Raw genomic sequence first — 16,817 nt, forward strand, 5'->3', positions numbered from 1 at the left:
CTAGGAGACAAGGCAGCTCCTTCGCCCCCACTTCCTGCGGCGTGGGGGGCTGCTGTCCTGCCGGGGAGCAGCAGCTGTCAGGGGAATGTTCTGGAGCACATCATACAGTGTGAACATGCTAAAGGAGATCTGCTCATAGGGTGACCGGGTCCCATTCTCATAGAGGCAGGCAAAAGCGATGGCTGTGCCACCAGAGATGGGGGCCTCATTGTAGGGCAGCTCCACGTAAGCCAGGTCCGAGTAAGCACTTGGGCCCTCATAGATGACCCATGGCTCAGTCCAGCTCTCCACATCCCTGGGGAAGGTGCTCAGGTGAATTCCCATGTTGACCCGTGACATGGAGCTGGTGGGGTGGGAGTACAGGACCCATGTCGGTGCTTGGAAGAAGGCAGCAGGGCTGGGGGTCATCGCAGAGTCCACTTGGACTGAAGTGAAGGTATGGGTGTGATGCCCTGGGGTGGGACAGCCCTCCCTGGGCTCAGCTGGCTCATGGTGGCTGCCAGTAGCCATGGTGGGCAGCTCTTTGCCTGCTGCCTGCCAGGCAGGTGGGTACCGGTACCCTGGGAGCATCCCAGGGAGCAGCCGGCAAGCTGAGCCCTGAAGGGCCATTGGAGGGTCCCGGAGGGCAGCAGGGATGTACACGAAAGGTGCAGGGAAGCCGACGACGCTGCCATGACAGCCATGGGGAGGCTCAACCAGCCGCTGGACCAGCTGCCCCCCATGGAAGACGGCCCCATCGTCTGTGCTGAGTGCCTGGACCCTGAAGCCCAAGGGGCTGCGGGCATTGCAGTAGAGGACATTGGAGCCATCCTCCTCGTCCACTGAGACCAGCTGGCACTCGCCTGTCTGCAGGTTGGGGATGAACTCCCCAAAGCGCCAGCACCGGCCGTGGTCATCGCTGTAGAAGGCGAAGGAGTGAGGGGTGGTCTTGCAGAGCTGGCCAAAGCACTCCTTGCAATCAATGTGGTAGCTGTAGGCGGGCACCAGCAGCCGGCCGGACCGCAGCTGGATCCCATGCCCGGGGCCCAGTGCAAATGTTGCCCAGTCTGGGGAGTGGAGATGGGATAAGGGGTGAAGAATGGCCTCCATGGTGCCCCTGCCATGCCCAAAGTGGAAGGGTCTTCAGAGCATCCCTCCCCATCCTAGCCAAGCAAGATGGTTGCGTGGGAGGGCAGCAGAGGCCGGTGCTGCCTGGCTGTCCTCACACAGCGTCCTACCCATAGCTACAGGGCCTCTCCATCTTCTCCCCCCCGTGCAAGTGATACAGATAACTCTCTTCATCCCCTCTCCCCTCTGTCTGAGGTCCTCTTCCACCCCATCTCTTTGATGCTTCTGGGCTTCCTACCCCAAGGCCACCTCCAGGAGGCCAAAACCCGTTGTCACCCTCTTGTTGGCTGTCATCCCCCCTCCTCACCTCCCCCTCTGGTGGGCTACCTTTGATGGCCCCGCCAATGACCTGCTGTGTCAGGTCCGTGGCCGTGCTCCAGCTCAGGCCCTGGTCAGCGCTGGTGACGCAGCAGAGGCGGGTGACATTTTGGCCAGTGACTATCTGGTAGGCTTCGGGAGTCCTGCCCAGCACCGTGATGAAGAAAAGGAAGAGGGTGCCGGTGAACTCATCATAGAGCGGGCAGGGGTTCATTGACCGGTGGTGCTGCAGCACTGCCGTCTCCAGCACACGCATGTCTTCCCACTGCCCAGGGAGGAGGAGGAGGAAAGGATGGAGAGGGGTGAGGATGACCTCACTTTACCCAACCCAGCCTCCCTCCCCATGTGGGTGCCTCCAGGAAGCTCGACTGTGCCACCACAAGTGGTGGAGGATAACCACTGGGCTCTCCCTGTGCCCCCCGCCCAGCGTGTGTGTCCACCCCCCCGAGATGCATCCCCATGTCCCACCTCCACGTAGCTCCCATAGATGGTGCCACGGCGCAGCACCAGCAGGTTGGCATGGGCATCATCGGCGCTCAGCCGCTCCTCCGCAAAAGCCAGGAGCTTGGCCATGCAGGGCAGGTAGAGCAGGGCGGGCACGCGGTACGTGACGCCATTGGACTCCTTCTCGAAGAGCACGGTCCGGGCAGGGAAGTGCCGGGAGCCCATGGCGTCTGTGACAGAAAGATGCAGCCTCCACCCCCCACCCCAGTGGGCTGATGAAGGGTGGGGACCGGCTGCTGGGGGGTGTGGGCTAGGAGCTGGGTTGTCCTTGGAGGGGCTTAACCTGGGGGGCTTGGGTTTGGGGAACCCCCACCCCCACCCCCCCACCCCCCCAGCAGCAGGAGATGGAGGGCAAGTCGCTATGGGCAGGGTTGGGGTTGAGAGAGGCTGAATGTGTGCTGCCATGGTGGCAAGTCACCGCCGCTCAACGGTGGGACAGGATTTTGGGTAACGCTGAAGAAGCTGACCTGGGCTATCCTGAAATAAAACTAAAAAAAATTACATTGATCTTCAAGATGCTTTTCAAAAGGGGTTTCTGGTAAAGTGAGGCCAGTCAGCAAAGGGCAGGGTGAGACCTGTGGTTCCCTGCTCGCACCCTCAAGGGTGTTGAGGGGGCAGAGCCTGTCTCTGCACAGCTAAGACCCTGGGACCAGCTCACGAGGGGGTCCAGGAGTTTTGTCCCGTGTTTCTGGTGCCTTCAGCACAGCAGACACAGCCGGCTCCTCATTTCCTTCTCCCCTGTGGGGGAAAACCGGGGTGCACAACATGAACCGAGGGGGTCCCCGGCCAGGCTGTCCCTGCAGTGCGAGTGATCCTCAAGCACCCTTCCTTCGGGGACAGCAGCAGTGTCACTGCATTCAGCTGTCCCCAGGATACACATCCCTACGTGTCCCATCTTATCACCACAGAAGGAGATGGGCATCCAACTCTGGGGCGCAGTCAGAGCCACCGAGGGCGACTTTCACCTGTGTTTCAATTAGGAGCTGTTGCTGGTCAAGCACCCCCTGGAGAAAGTGAAGGCACTCACCAGGTCCTGCTCAGTTGGGGGTGTCCCCTCCGTCCCTTGCCCGCACCCCGGGGGTAATGCTGGCTCCTGCAACCGCTGGCTTTCTGCAGAGCCTGTCACTTCACTGCTTTGCTGCCACCCTCCCCTTGCAGGGTCCCCCTCACTGATGGGTCACGGGGCTCCCGCAGCGGCGATGGCCGGGAAAAAGCCCTGAGTCAGCAGTGGCAGCCAGGCGGCACAAAGGCACCTTTATCAGCCGGGGCAGAGCTGGGGGCCCCGCGGCTGCCGAGCCACCTCACTTGCCCCCCCTCTGGGAGGGGATGCAAAGAGAGCTGTGGCGGGGGTGTTTGCATCTCCTGCCTCAGTTTCCCTCCACCTGCAGGCTGGGAGAGGCCAGACCTCCCTGTCCAGGTGCTGCAACCCACCCATGGTCCACCCCAGCTGTGAGCTCCCCAGCCTGTGGGCTGTAGTCCGGAGAGTCCCTGCCATCACAGAACGCTCACCCACACAGAAGTCAGAGGTTACAAAATTATTTTTATGTTTATATTCTGCCCTCGGCACCAGCTTAGCTAAAGAAGCTTGACAAAACTCACATGGCAAGTCACGGATCAGAAGCTCCATGGCAAAAGCTCAGGCTCAGGGTGCAGAATTGCCTGGGAAAGGCCCTCGGGGATTGCTTAGGCTGAACATGTGCGGCTGCCATCTCCTCCACCCCAGCTAGTTACAAAAGCCTCCTAAGCCTGGATAATTTTAGCTAGGGTTGCTGGAGCAGAAAAGCAAGGTGCTGTTAACATCAGGTTGCTCCTGGTGTACATCACATGGTTGTGGAGGAGCACAGGTTGCATGGCAGGACATTAACCCTTGCCTCAGCTGCCTTCCCTGGCTACCTCCTGGCTTTAAACGTAGCCAAGGAAAATCCCAGCTCTGCTTCTCACCCTGCTCCCCTCTGACAGCACCCCTCCCGCTTCCCAGGTGGAGCTGCTGCCTAGCTAGCTTCACCCCTGCCATGGTGAAGCTGCAAGCCAAGCCACCCCAGATCCATCATCCCAGTTGTGCCATCTGGGTCACCGCTGCCACCCTGACCAGTGTGAGTGGGAGGAAACACTGGCTACGCTCTGAAATATTGCACAATCGGTGTGTGTTGGAAACTGGCAATGGGCAGTCATTAACGGCGGTAATGTCAAGACCATCCTGACGAACCTTCCCAGCGGGGAGCTGGCTAACATGCAAAGACCTCCCAGGGAGGTTTAATTACCTCCTTCAATAATGAGGCCATGCCTCCCTCCACCCCTCTCCTAATCAACGATGGAGAGCTTGGCCAACACAGCAAAAGGGGGGCCCAACGGAGCCTCTGCTGATAAAGGGCTTCGGGGATGCTGAGCCCAAGGGACTGTCATGCCCAGGGACCTTCACCCAAGAGAAAAGGGTGAAACCACAAAACGGGCCCTCCCAGGGGAGCGCCAAGCTGTCCCAAGTGGTGCAGAGACGCCCCTGCACCTCATGACACACGTGAGGGGGACATCTCACGTGCCAGTGGGGAAGGACAACCAGCCAGTGTGCCTGACTCTGGGCACAATGCTCGGGACTCCCATCCAAAAAGCAGCCCTGGCATCGCATCGTGGTTAGACGTCGTTGAGCATGGATGCTGCAAATGGGAGACCCAATATCTCTCCTCCTCCTTCAAGTGCTATGTCCCCTTGTCACACTCTGCTCCCTGTTTCCCTCCCCCTCCCCTTTTTTCCCTTAAAAGCCAAAAATCAGGATGTGCTCTAGTGAGCTGTGACCAGCCTGGATGGAATGACAGCTATTAAATAAAGTTGAAGCCAAACAAAATGATTAAGACTGTGGTTAATGATTAAGAGGCAGGAAGGTCTAAGCCAGCTGAAAGCCTGCCCAGCACTTAGTAGCAGTGGCCTGTCCCACTGCCTGGGAGCGGGGAGGAGGGACTACACAGGATCCGGCCAACGCAGAGCCGTTGGCTCAAGGTCCCCAAAAAGGGACCAACCACCAGCTCAGTGGTCATGAACTAAGCCCCCCCTGCCCTGCCTCCCCCTCAGGCGCTGTGGGCCAGTCACGTGCCAGACACGGGGAGATGCAAAGCAGTGGGAAACCGCAGTGGGTTGTCGCATCTCCTAGTTGGGAGTCAGGAGCTGCATCTTCTCCTGGAAACTGGTCCACAGCAAGGGCAAGCCTAACTGCTTCCTCTTCTTGTGTGGGTGTTGAACAGCGTAAAGATAGGATGTGTACTGGAGCTCTGGCATAACCATTTTCTGGCAGGTTCTCAGCGTCCTGTTGTCTAAATCTTGTTTGAGGTTGTAGCCAAGGATATTTGCAGCCCCTGACTGGAAAGGCAGGAGAGCTTTGTTCTTGATGTGATCCTTCCCCACTGCCTCCTGGTCCGAGAGACAGGTCTCCATGAGGTCCTTCTGTCTCATTCGCAGGTGATTCACCTCCTTCTCCAGCTCCTCAAGTCCTATGGTCTCCTCAATTCTCCTCCAGAAGCTCTGGTTGAAATGCAGGTAGAGCTTCCAGTCCAGCGAGCACCATGCTTTTATCCGCTCCTCGCTTTCCGGAGTCAAGGTTTGGACAGTGTCCCGGCTTCTGGAATTGAGCTTAAAGTAAATCACATCATCCAGATCCCAGCACAAAGCATGCTTCAAGACGATCATGGACTCATCAAAGTAGTCTGCTATCAAGATCAGGTGGAAGTTCTGTTCAATCTCCTTCAAAACCACCTGGATGTAATTTTTGTTGTCCTCTGCATTGTTATCATAGCCAAAATCAAACCACATGATATTCCTGGCATAGATGTTTTGCTTGTAATCTGCTGGATGGTAATACTTCATGGGTGACGCCAAATACTCGTTCACGTCCTTGGAGATCCTGAAGGCAGGGACATTGTCTTTGTAGTAGGCATACGAAGACTCCAGCAGAGGAATGGGGTTCCTCAGGATGGAGAAGTAGAAGGTGTTTGCTGCCATCACCTTTTGCACCTATTTGTGGGGAGGAAGAAGAGAGGCTATTAGTCTGGAGGCATTGCTTGTTCAACCAGGTTTCTCCGCAGGTGTCGTGGCTCGCTCTTACCTCTGAGGGGTTAAACCGCAGGTGGTTGCACATGATGTTATAGTTTGATCCTATGGCTTGAAATTCCTCCACAAAGCGGGCCAGGAAGGTCTTCGGGTAACCCAGGTGGACAAGCTGGTTGGCTGGGAGGGCAACCGTGAGGTTGTACCTCTCCGCGAACCTGAACATGATGTTCAGGACGGTGCTGCTGGCCGTCTTGTGGGTCTTGAGGAACATGACGTTAGTCTTGGCATGGCAAGGCGTGAAAGGTATCAGCAGCTCCTTGTGGCTCTTCGAGATTCTGCAGGAGGGCAACAGATGAGGAAAACAGCCTCTCCAGTGCTGTACCCCATCTCCGAGACCTGGCAAAGCCAAACCCGTGCAGGTTCTCCTCCTGATACCACACATGCAGCTGGTGCAAGGCACCAACTCAAACAAGCCCCACCCCTCAGGTGTAGATATTGGACAGTTTTCTGCTTCTCCAGGTCCTCGCTTACCCAAGGCCTCAGCTCAACCTCTTTTTCCATATGGATGATCTTGCCCTGAAGAGCTGCACTTCAGCTAATTTGATCCCGTGTATGACCAAATATGGATCTAGGGCCTAACTTTGGGCCACTGCCCTTCCAGTATTAGCCTAAACCTCATGAGAGCTAAATCAAGTGTCACAGGTCATAGAATCACAGAATGGTTTGGGTTGGAAAGGACCTTAAAGATCCTGTAGTTCCAACACCCCCTGCCATGGGCAGGGACACCTTCCACTAGACCAGGTTGCTCCAAGCCCCATCCAACATGGCCTTGAACACTGCCAGGGAGGGGCAGACACAGCTGCTCTGGGCAACCTGTGCCAGTGCCTCATCACCCTCACAGGGAAGAATTTCTTCCTAATATCTAATCTAAATCTCTCCTCTTTCTGTTTGAAATTATTACCCCTCATCCTATCACCATACTCCCCGATCAAGAGTCCCTCCCCACCTTTCCCGTAGCCCCCTTTAAGCACTGGAAGGGCGCTGAAAGGTCCTTTCAGAGCCTTCTCTTCTCCAGGCTGAACAACCCCAGCTCTCTCAGCCTGCCCTCACAGGGGAGGTGCTCCAGCCCCCTGAGCATCTTCATGACCCTCCTCTGGACCCGCTATAGCAGGTCCATGTCTTTCTTGTGCTGGGGCCCCAGAGCTGGACGCAGCCCTGCAGGTAGGGTGTCACCAGAGCAGAGCAGAGCAGAGCAGAGGGGCAGAATTCCCTCCCTCGACCTGCTGGCCACGGTGCTCTTGATGCAGCCCAGGATGCCCTTGGCTCTGTGGGCTGCAAGCGCCCATTGTGGCTCATGTTCAGGTTTCATCCACCAGCACCCCCAAGCCCTTCTCCGCAGGGCTGCTTTCCATCCACTCATCGCCCAGCCTGTGTCTGTGCTTGGGATTGCCCCAACCAGGGGCAGGACCTTGCACTTGGCCTTGTTGAACTCCACGAGGTTGGCATGGGCCCACCTCTCCAGCCTGTCCAGGTCCCTGTGATGGCCTCCCTTCCCTGCAGCATGTTGGCCACACCACACAGCTTGGTGTTGTCAGCAAACTTGCTGAGGGTGGTCAGATCCTTCTTGGATCCTTGCTGCCCTAGGCAGATGAAGCCATGCAACCTTGCTTCTGCCTCACTTACATGTAATTTTTATTCTTGATATGGAAGAATCCCGACAGGAAGATGAGTCCCAGGCAAAGGCTGAAAATGATGAGACATTTGATATTCCTGGGAAGAAAGAAGAGTTTCAGTGGGATTTTTATCTGATAGTCCCTCCCCGAACATGAACCACCAAACTGTGCATATTGCCCTTGGGAATTTTTATCACCGGGAGCACAATTTTGCAGCTCTGAGGTATCAGCCACCTGTGGCACCCTCAGTTGCATCAGCAGCTCTGGCTTTACAGGCAGGACAGTGAAAAATTGCACTTTCACTATCACTCTCCTAATTTTGGCCTTTGGCAAGACACAGATTACTTCAGGCAGGGCCTAAACTCTTCCAACAGCCTCCCGCTCTGCCCTGCTGCCTTTTATTTTGCTTTTCTTTTAGTTTTCTGGGGCTTTAGAGCTTATTCACTATTCAAACTTCTACTTTATTCACTAGAATGTGAGCGCTTTGTAGGGGTATAAGGATTTCCTTGGTTAGAAATCTGAGCGGCTCCTGTAATCACATTGCTCCTGAAGATGGGGATCTCAAAGAAACACTAGACTGATTTTTTTTTTTTTCAATGTAACTGAGATTTTTCAATACGGAAAACTGATTAATAACCCAACAGCACCTGTAACAGACTAATTAAGCCCTGCTTTCAAACAAGAGGACTGCTTCCCCGCTGCAACAGCTCCTCCTCCCAGTCCAGCTCTTGTGCTCAGCCTCACCCAGGTCTCCTTTTCATCAGAACTTCTCACCTTGGCCTGACTTTAAACTGCTCAGAGGCAGCCCTTTGGACCAAGCGCCTCATCCACCTGTGCTTTGCCTGGATAATCACAGAATCACAGAACCACAAAATGTCAGGGGTTGGAAGGGACCTCAAAAGATCATCTAGTCCAACGCCCCTGCCAGAGCAGGACCACCTAGAGTAGGTCACACAGGAACGTGTCCAGGCAGGTTTTGAATGTCTCCAGGGAAGGAGACTCCACAACCTCTCTGGGCAGCCTGTTCCAGTGCTCTGTCACCCTCACAGTGAAAAAGTTTTTCCTTATGTTAATGTGGAATCTAATGATGAGGGGTGAGTCTTTGCCAACACTAATTAGACCATCACCACTGCATTCTAGCTGGGACACATACAGGATCTTTTGAAGGTTTGATGCTCACTGAAAAGGAACTATTTACCACCAAGCTTGATCTGACTTCTCTGATCCCAAAAGCTTTTTAAACTCAGTGTGAATTCTGTGTTTTCAGCTGTTATTTCCAAAATGGATCTGGCTTGGGCTGTAAGTTGTTTTGAGAAGATATAGTCCCATTTACAGCATGGGATGGTCACACTCATGGTCCTCCAAGTAAGCAAGGAAAGCTCCAAGTCTGCCCAGTCTGAGGGGGCACACGGCTTGCTGGGGGCTGGACCTGGTGGTCCTCTCTACTGTCCTTCTGGCCAAGGGGTCCTCACAGATGGTTCTGCTGCACAAGATGGTCGCTTTCACAGCCCCCAGCTTGTACCATGCAAAGGACACCGAATCGCTCCTTCCAGTCAGCCTTATGAGAGTGCAATCACCAGCTTTATCCAGCATGGTCTACAGCCTCCCACTGACTGGCCACAGTATGACAAGCTGGGCTGTGACAGCCTGGATCCAGCTGTGAAAAACTGGAGAGAGGATGGGAGCAAAGTCCAACAGAACACGAGCCGCTGCACGCAAAACCACAGCCATCGTAGCCAGCTGCGCTAGCTGTGATCAGGGAGCCACAAGTCGAATGTAAACACAGGGGGAGAATGGAGATGGGCAGCGATGTCGCTGCACCGTAATGGCACTGCAGAAAAATGTTTGACTTTGCTCGCCATGCAAACCTGCCTGAAACCACTTCTGCTTCAAGCTTCGCTTTGCATGAGAATGCTTTCCTTGTCCAATGGCACCCCAGCCGAAGTGGGAAATCCTCAGGCAGAAGAGCCCTTCCCAAAGCCAGGGAAGACCCTCTGACACAGCTGGTACCAACCTCTGATATGAATTTACAGCACAGCTTCTGCATGAAGAGTTTACAGACATAGCTACAGGCAGTGTTCCGTCAGTACTTCTTAATTTTTCGGTCCCAGGCTTGTTAGGGGGACTGGGGTGAGACAATCCCCTTTCCTTGATGTATGTAAGCAGAGATGAGACAGGAGAAGAAATGCAGAGGGGCCCACAGGCAGTGAGCAGGCTCACATCTGTCAAGTGCAGCCCCCGCCTATTTTCTTGGTCTTTCATTTAAACTGAAGCTGATGTTGGTGTGATGGTTTTCCAAACACATCACCCTGCCTGCCTGGAGGTCTTGCCTAAGCCAGTCTAGTGATGTCCTTCTTCTACACCTTTTCTGTAGAGTTTAACACATGTGATCATTATCCACGCATTTGTTTGGGTGGTATCCCCAGAATGGCAACTCAGCTTGATGTTTTATGGGGCAAACAAACCAGCATACACCTGAAGACAGCTCAGGATCACAATACGCTCCAGAAGGACTACCAGTCCCTTCTACTGCAAGAAGACGGGCTCTGTAGACCTCTACATCTTACCACCTCAAGGCATCCCACAATATTTTAATAGCCATTTACTTTAATAAGAGATTACATAGTGCCATCCTGCCTCTGAATCTTCAAACGTGTAGCACACCAAGCCCAGCTCCAGTTAACTAGATGCTCCCAGCAGACCCATTTTGTCTGGACATGCTTCGAAAGCCCAAAACAACAGCTGGCTTTTGCACCTAGAGACACAGGAAAGGATAACAGGAAAGGTCTGAATTATCTAAGCATGTAAAGCCTCAAATTGTTGCTGGTGCAGCACAAGGAACTGGTATTGCACTGCCAAATATGCCCAGTGGGCAAGTTATGGGCACAAAATGTGCCACCATAAAGCCCTGAGGGGCCATGCGGAGCTCACCCTGCTCCTCATGGCACTGTCCTGAAGACAACAGCAACCTGCAGCTGAGCGATGTCCACTGTCGCTGCGAGTAGCAGCTTGCCAAAACCATGGCAGCTTCCTCGAATGGCCGGTTCTAAGAAGTGAGTGACTGACTTCTTCAGTGCACGGGCCATGGAGCTGCCAGTCCCCATGCAGAAATGACAGGCTTCTTGTCCCGGGGTGCCCAACAATGCTACCTTGTGGCATGGTGCTTGCTCCCCTGCCTAGGGACATATAGATGGAAAGCTGTCTGCCTTGCAGCTCAGGGAGGGAACAGGGAGTGGGGACAGGGAGGGCACCGCAGCCACCTTTGCTCTGCTGTACCTCGGCCCAGCAAAGGCAAGCGATGGAGGTGTTCAAGGGAAGGGCCAAGGGCAGTGATCAAGGTGATCCCCAGGGAGGAGTGCAGGAAAATGGAGACCAGGGTGAGACGAGAGGAGGGGGTGGCAGGTACACAGGGCATGGTTGGTGCATGCAGCCAAGCCCTGTGCCTGATCACTGCAGGGGGTCCTGTCCCCATCACCCCCCTGGGGCTCAGCCACCCGCAGCTGCACTCGGAGGGGCTGTCACTGGCTTCAGCAACATCCTGCAAACCTGCATGTGGGGTTTCACCACCCCTTCTGCATGCACCACCCTGGCACTGCCCGGTGAGAGCCAGCATTGCTCTTAAAGACTGTTCCCTTAGTGTCACCCCCCCCCCCCCGCCTTTGTCACAAGTCTCCAACCAAGCCACTTCTAAATCTGCATGTGCTGGGCCAACAGACACCACATTCAACGTTGGCTAAAACTTCCCCCATCCTCTAATCCGTTCAAGAAAGACAAGTCCCACTCAGCTGAAAGCTATTTTGCTGTTGACTGTCTCACATGCCCAGGCTGAACCGGGTGAGTACCTGGCATTACAGAAGATGGTTTGTACATCTATAAAAACAGTTATAGCCATAAGGAGAGGGATTTCTTAACCACCTGGCATATCAATGGGAGCATGGAGGGCATGATGCACGGCATCATAGCTGCAGCAATTTCTTCCTTCTGTACACAACAGCAAGGAAGCATTTCACCCAGGGTGCATGAAGTCTGATATGGCCAAGAGTTGCAGCGTACTATCAAAGCCACTATCTATTTTTTTGCCCCATTAATACAGTCTTTTGCAAAGGAAAGTCAAGAGAGAAAGCCAGAAGCTGAATGTCACACGGAAGTTACCTAAGCACACAAGACATACAACCAGCCTGGGACCCCTTTGAGGAAGCACTTGGGAGCTGATGGCTAAGACACAAAATTCTTCTAAGAAGCCAAAAAACTTGCGGAGCTGTCAGCAGGGCTGGCGCCAGAGGTTCAACTTGTCTTTCCGACCTGTGCTGTGCCATCTCCCAGCCGTGAAGAAAACACGGAAAACTGCCTCTCAGGTTGCACTTGGAAGTGCCACCTCGGATGCTTTAAGGCTCGGGACAACCTTCTTTTTCATTTGGCTTAAGCTGAAAATAACAGACCTCTGTGTGAACCTAACAAAGTTCTTTCAAATTAAAAGACCTGGTATACAGGAAAGAAAACATTCACAGCAAAATGAATCTCTACCCTGGAGCAAACTGTAACTAACTCTATAGATCATTAACAACTTGCAGGGCTTACCTGAAACAGATCTTTCTACGAACCGCATTTTAATTCTGCACCCGTAACATTCACCTCCCTCTCCCCTTACCTTGAAATGCACCCAGGGATTTTCATGCTGCCTTGCTGCTGTGAGCTAGAAACTATATCTCCTTTGCAAATCAACTCCAATACTCCTTTCGTCTACGTGTCTCTATTTCAAGCATCCCATCGCTGCTTTAAATGGCTGGGATAGGTGAGGACAAAAGGAGTGGTCAGGTGTTCCCAGGGTGGGTGGGTTAATTAATAAGCCATGAAAAGCGCTGCTACGGCATGACATTACCCCAGGTACAAAGAGCTGCCTCGGGAGACGGGGTTTGCAACAGTTTTGCAGGGAAGTAGGGGTTTAGCAAGGACCCCTCAGTGGGGACCCCCTTCTCTCCTGGCTGCAGGGAGGCATGGGAGGCTCACGGCAGGATGCAGTCAGGAGTGGTGGGGGCTGGAGGAGGGTGTCATCAGCCCCTTCATCAGCCAGCACACCGCTTGTTCAACACCCCTTCCCTGCCCACCACCACACCGCTTGGTGCCGTGGCCAGTGCCTGCCGTGCCTCTCCTCCACTTCTTGCTCGGTGGTTTAGGAATGGCTGACAGACACATGTGGCAACAAGACATCTGGGACAACAGCAGAACAGGAATGGCGTTCACCTATATGAAACTCCCCTTAAAACACTTAAGACTTCAAATTCTTTCCCAGTAAAAATGCAGTTATTGTAGCTGGAAGTTATGAGCTTAGAGACTTTGCTGTATGTAGGCCTTGGGAGTGAGAGCTCTTGACCCTAAATGGGGGTTGTTTTATGTTTTATCTACAAAGTGACTTTCTGGTCAACCATTACAACTTGCATTACACAGGAACCTGAGACTCCACCAAGGTTCCTGCACACCAGCACTTCACCAACTGGGTTTGATGGTTGCAAATCACCCTAGGAGAGCAGGATTTGTCCCGCAGGTCTGGAAGTGAGCTAATCTTCCCACTCCCCACGCCAGGGATGACATTGATGCTCTCCTCATTTGGGCAACAAAAAGTTTACCCACATCTCCCAGCCTGGAACAGGGGATTAAGCTATTGCTTCTGGTCTTTTATGGCCATGCGACTTCCCATGCACCTCCTGACATGGTCCCCCTTCCCTCCGCACGCATGGTGCCAGCTTTCTAAACCTTGTATGCTGGTGGCCCAACCTGCCACACCAAGAGCCAAGTTCTCAGCATTCTAGGATCCTTCACCCACATTGCTTTGTGTTCGGAGTGCCTAGTTACACAGCATTTCTTTTTCAATCACAGCTTCCTCAGGCCAGCCTCAACTCCAGTGCTTATCAAGATTCAGAGATCGGCAAGGTATAGGGTTGCTTTCCCGGAGTATCTTGGTAGAACCTGAGCCAATGTGCTGTTTTACAAAGAATTTACAGGGTTACTCTTGGCACAGTGTCAGCTGCTGCTGGCAGAGGCGTCATATTAAATAGACTTCTTTCTCCTGTTATACTATCCACGTCAGCAGTGTGATTTCTTGCTCAGATTTCTTGCTACCAGCTGGTAGAGCCCATAAATCACAAGACCATTTTTTACGCTTTTACAATTAAGCCATTGCTCTCTCCTGGGGTGTTGTACACGAATTGTCAGGTTTGGTTATGCAGAAAAACATGGTGCCGTGCAGAAATCCTGACTTCACGTGGGGCTGGGCTGCTCTGAGACTGGAAGCAGCGAAGATAAGCCAGCTGATGCAGAAATAGTTAGCTGGGGCAGGATGCTGAATCAATAGCTCCATACTGCCTTTGCTTCGTGTGCTTAGGGGAGAGTATTGTGGGTCAGCCCCCATGGGCAGCTTGGCCCCATGCAGCTGCTTGCTCACGCCCCTGCAGCAGGATGGGGAGGAGAGTTGGAAAGGTAAAAGTTGAAAAACTTGCAGGTTGAGATAAAGGCAGTTTTACAGGTAAAGCAGAAGCTGCATGCGCAAGCAAAGCCAAAGGAATTCGTTTGCTACTTCCCATTGCGGACAGGCATTCAGACACCTCCAGGAAAGCAGGGCTCCATCATATGTAACAGCAACTTGGGAAGACAGATGCCGTAACTCTGAACACCCCCCTTCCTCCTCCTTCACTCAGCTTTTATCGCTGAGCCCAGCATTGTATGGTGTGGGATATCCCTCAGGTCAGCTGGGGTCAGTCGTCCCAGCTGCGTTCCCTCCCAGCTTCTTGCACAACCCCAGCCTACTCACACCAGTGGGGCAGGGTGAGAAGCAGAAAAGACTTTAATGCTGTGCAAGCACAGCTCAGCAACAGCTACAACATCCCTGTGCTATCAACACTGATCACAGATCCAAAGCACAGAGCCATACCAGCTACTATGCAGAAAATTAACTCTATCCCAGCCAAAACCAGTACAGAGAGTCAAGTGCTTCCTCACTATGCCAAAAGACCACTGCTTCAAAGTGTTGTGCATCCACATCCACATCGTTCTAATATTTAAGTCTGTCCCAGAAAAAAAATAGGATTTTGGACAAGAAGATCCTACCACAATGATTCTTTATAAAAATGTGCCCCCCCAGCCCTGCCATGTACCCACCCTGTCTCTCCCTCCTATGTACAACAGTGAACCCATATTTGAAAGCATCATTGAGACAGTGGAAGAGCAGGATAACACTGGTGTTTAAGGTCTAGGAAAGGTACTACAAAATAACCCTACAATAAGTCCTCCCTTCTATTCCATCAGGGTTATTGCTCTGTTGTTTAGCTGAAATGGTAAACTTACATTGACCTTAAGGATCTTCATGTGTAAAGACGACGGCTAAATGTAGCTGTGCCAGAATTTCCCTGGCCACAGCACTAGGTTGTCTGTCAGCCCCGACTCTCTCCCTAGCGCACTCTCCATATGTAGCTGAAAAAAAGCAGTATGGAAAGTTCCGCTTCCCAAAAAGAACCATTCACGTGTAAAGCCTGTATTTTAAACAATTATGGTCAGTGGTTTGGGGGAAAAAAGAAAGAATGACGTAGGAAAAATGCAGAGAATATAAACAGCCTGATCCGGAATGAACGAGCTGCATCAGCTGAGCTTGGCAGAAAGCAAATCCTGTAAATTTCTTCTCTAACAACATCATGGACTTTCCATATTTTTGCATCACCTGATACACAAGCAGCATGGGCTGACTGCATTTCACATTCTGTCTGCTCTTTGCTAATGACAGCATCGTTCACTCGGCTTAACCCCAGCAGAAGATGATTGGCTCCTCTCAGAGTGGTTCTGAGGAATGGAGAGGTGGGGAGTGCATCGATAGTGGAGAGGAAGAGGGAGTTGAAGGGAAGAGACCAGAGGCCAGACCTAGATATTGGCACTGCAGGTCACATAACATACAGGGGTATTTCTGTTAACAGCATCCATGTGGCCAAGTTGAGAGAGTTGTGACCTTAGAAGTGTATTGTGGAGGGTGCTGCAACACACAAGTGTAAGCCTTCATCCTTAGCGCAATTCAACAGCTTGCAGCCTTGTAGAAATGGTGTTCTCTTTAAAAACAGAAGAAAAAGGACTTGGTAGGATGATGTTCTTCCAAGAAAAAGGCTCTGGATGGATCACCTATTTCACTGCACTGTGGAAGAGCAGAAATCACTGAAAAGCAGCTAATGGAGAAGACAGCAACTGTGTATGACAACCACCTTTCCTAGTCTCATGGAGTCCGGTGAGGCCTCCCAAACCAGTAGACCTGAGTAAAAATCCATTGATCACCACCCTCTGAGCACAGCCTGTGAGCCAGTTTCCTACCCATCTTGCAGACCATCCATCTGGTCTCCTTGCCAGCTTGTCCAGGCTGTAGGAAACAGTGTTGAACGCTTTGCCGACATCCAGGCAACCAACATCCACTGGTCTTCCCACGCCGACAGAAAACATTATCCTGATGCAGGAGGTGGTCAGATTAGTGACAGGACCTACCTTTGGCAAATCCCTGGCCTTTTCCCAATCACCTGCTTCAGCTGGGTACAAAGAGCCTGGGTTGAGAGAGTGACGTGTACTTGTAAATACGGATGTGACTAGCAAACACTCAGTAGACCAGAAGATGACTCACTAGCAGATGGCTTGGCCTGTCCTCTGATTATGACAATGTAGTTTCGTATGCTGAGCTGTAAATGACATTCTTGCCTGTCATCTCAAAACAGACAGCCAAAAAAAACCCAACAAAAAACCCAAAAACCAACCACCCCCCCATCTTAGAATAGAATGGTCCAGGTGGAAGGGACCTACAACAACCATCTAGTCCAACTGATGACCTGACCACTTCAGGGCTGACCAAAAGCAAAAGCATGTTATTAAGGGTACTGTCCAAATGCCTCTTAAACACCATCGGGCTTGGGGCATCGACCACCTCTCCAGGAAGCCTGTTCCAGTGTCTGACCACCCTCCCAGTAAAGAAATGCTTCCTCATATCCACTCTGAACCTCCCCTGGCACAGCTTTGAGCCATTCCAACGCATCCCGTCCCTGGATCCCAGGGAGAAGAGCTCAGCACCTCCCTCTCCGCATCCCCTCCTCAGGAAGCTGTAGCGAGCAGTGAGGTCGCCCCTCAGCCTCCTTTTCTCCAAATGAGACAAACCCAAAGTCCTTA

At 52.7% G+C, this 16,817-nt stretch overlaps 2 protein-coding genes across 2 annotated transcripts; both read right to left on the bottom strand.

The window, feature by feature from the left end:
- NEU4 (neuraminidase 4) lies at positions 1–2,094 on the bottom strand. Its single transcript, XM_086468120.1, has 3 exons — positions 1,894–2,094; positions 1,435–1,690; positions 1–1,046 (listed from the first exon to the last, which is right to left on the bottom strand). The coding sequence occupies exons 1-3, from the start codon at positions 2,092–2,094 to the stop codon at positions 1–3; spliced, it is 1,503 nt and encodes a 500-aa protein (XP_086324246.1).
- Positions 2,095–4,981: 2,887 nt separating this feature from the next.
- GAL3ST2 (galactose-3-O-sulfotransferase 2) lies at positions 4,982–12,311 on the bottom strand. Its single transcript, XM_009952899.2, has 4 exons — positions 12,286–12,311; positions 7,648–7,734; positions 6,020–6,299; positions 4,982–5,928 (listed from the first exon to the last, which is right to left on the bottom strand). The coding sequence occupies exons 1-4, from the start codon at positions 12,309–12,311 to the stop codon at positions 5,068–5,070; spliced, it is 1,254 nt and encodes a 417-aa protein (XP_009951201.2). The 3' UTR covers positions 4,982–5,067.
- Positions 12,312–16,817: the final 4,506 nt, after the last annotated feature.

The sequence above is a fragment of the Leptosomus discolor genome, chromosome 7 (genome assembly GCF_034619465.1).
Source record: "Leptosomus discolor isolate bLepDis1 chromosome 7, bLepDis1.hap2, whole genome shotgun sequence".
Lineage (NCBI taxonomy): Eukaryota > Metazoa > Chordata > Aves > Leptosomiformes > Leptosomidae > Leptosomus > Leptosomus discolor.

Bases quoted from the DNA above. Each gene is read 5' to 3' on its own strand.
- GAL3ST2 (XM_009952899.2), bottom strand. From the start codon at position 12,311: ATGAAAATCCCTGGGTGCATTTCAAG. The intron at 7,735-12,285 runs GTAAGGGGAGAG...CTTTCTTCCCAG, and splicing joins ATCCCTGGGTGCATTTCAAG to GAATATCAAATGTCTCATCA. The intron at 6,300-7,647 runs GTAAGTGAGGCA...GCCCTCCTGCAG, and splicing joins ATCAAGAATAAAAATTACAT to AATCTCGAAGAGCCACAAGG.
- NEU4 (XM_086468120.1), bottom strand. From the start codon at position 2,094: ATGGGCTCCCGGCACTTCCCTGCCCGGACCGTGCTCTTCGAGAAGGAG. The intron at 1,691-1,893 runs GTGGGACATGGG...CTCCCTGGGCAG, and splicing joins TCTATGGGAGCTACGTGGAG to TGGGAAGACATGCGTGTGCT. The intron at 1,047-1,434 runs GTAGCCCACCAG...TCCACTCCCCAG, and splicing joins CATTGGCGGGGCCATCAAAG to ACTGGGCAACATTTGCACTG.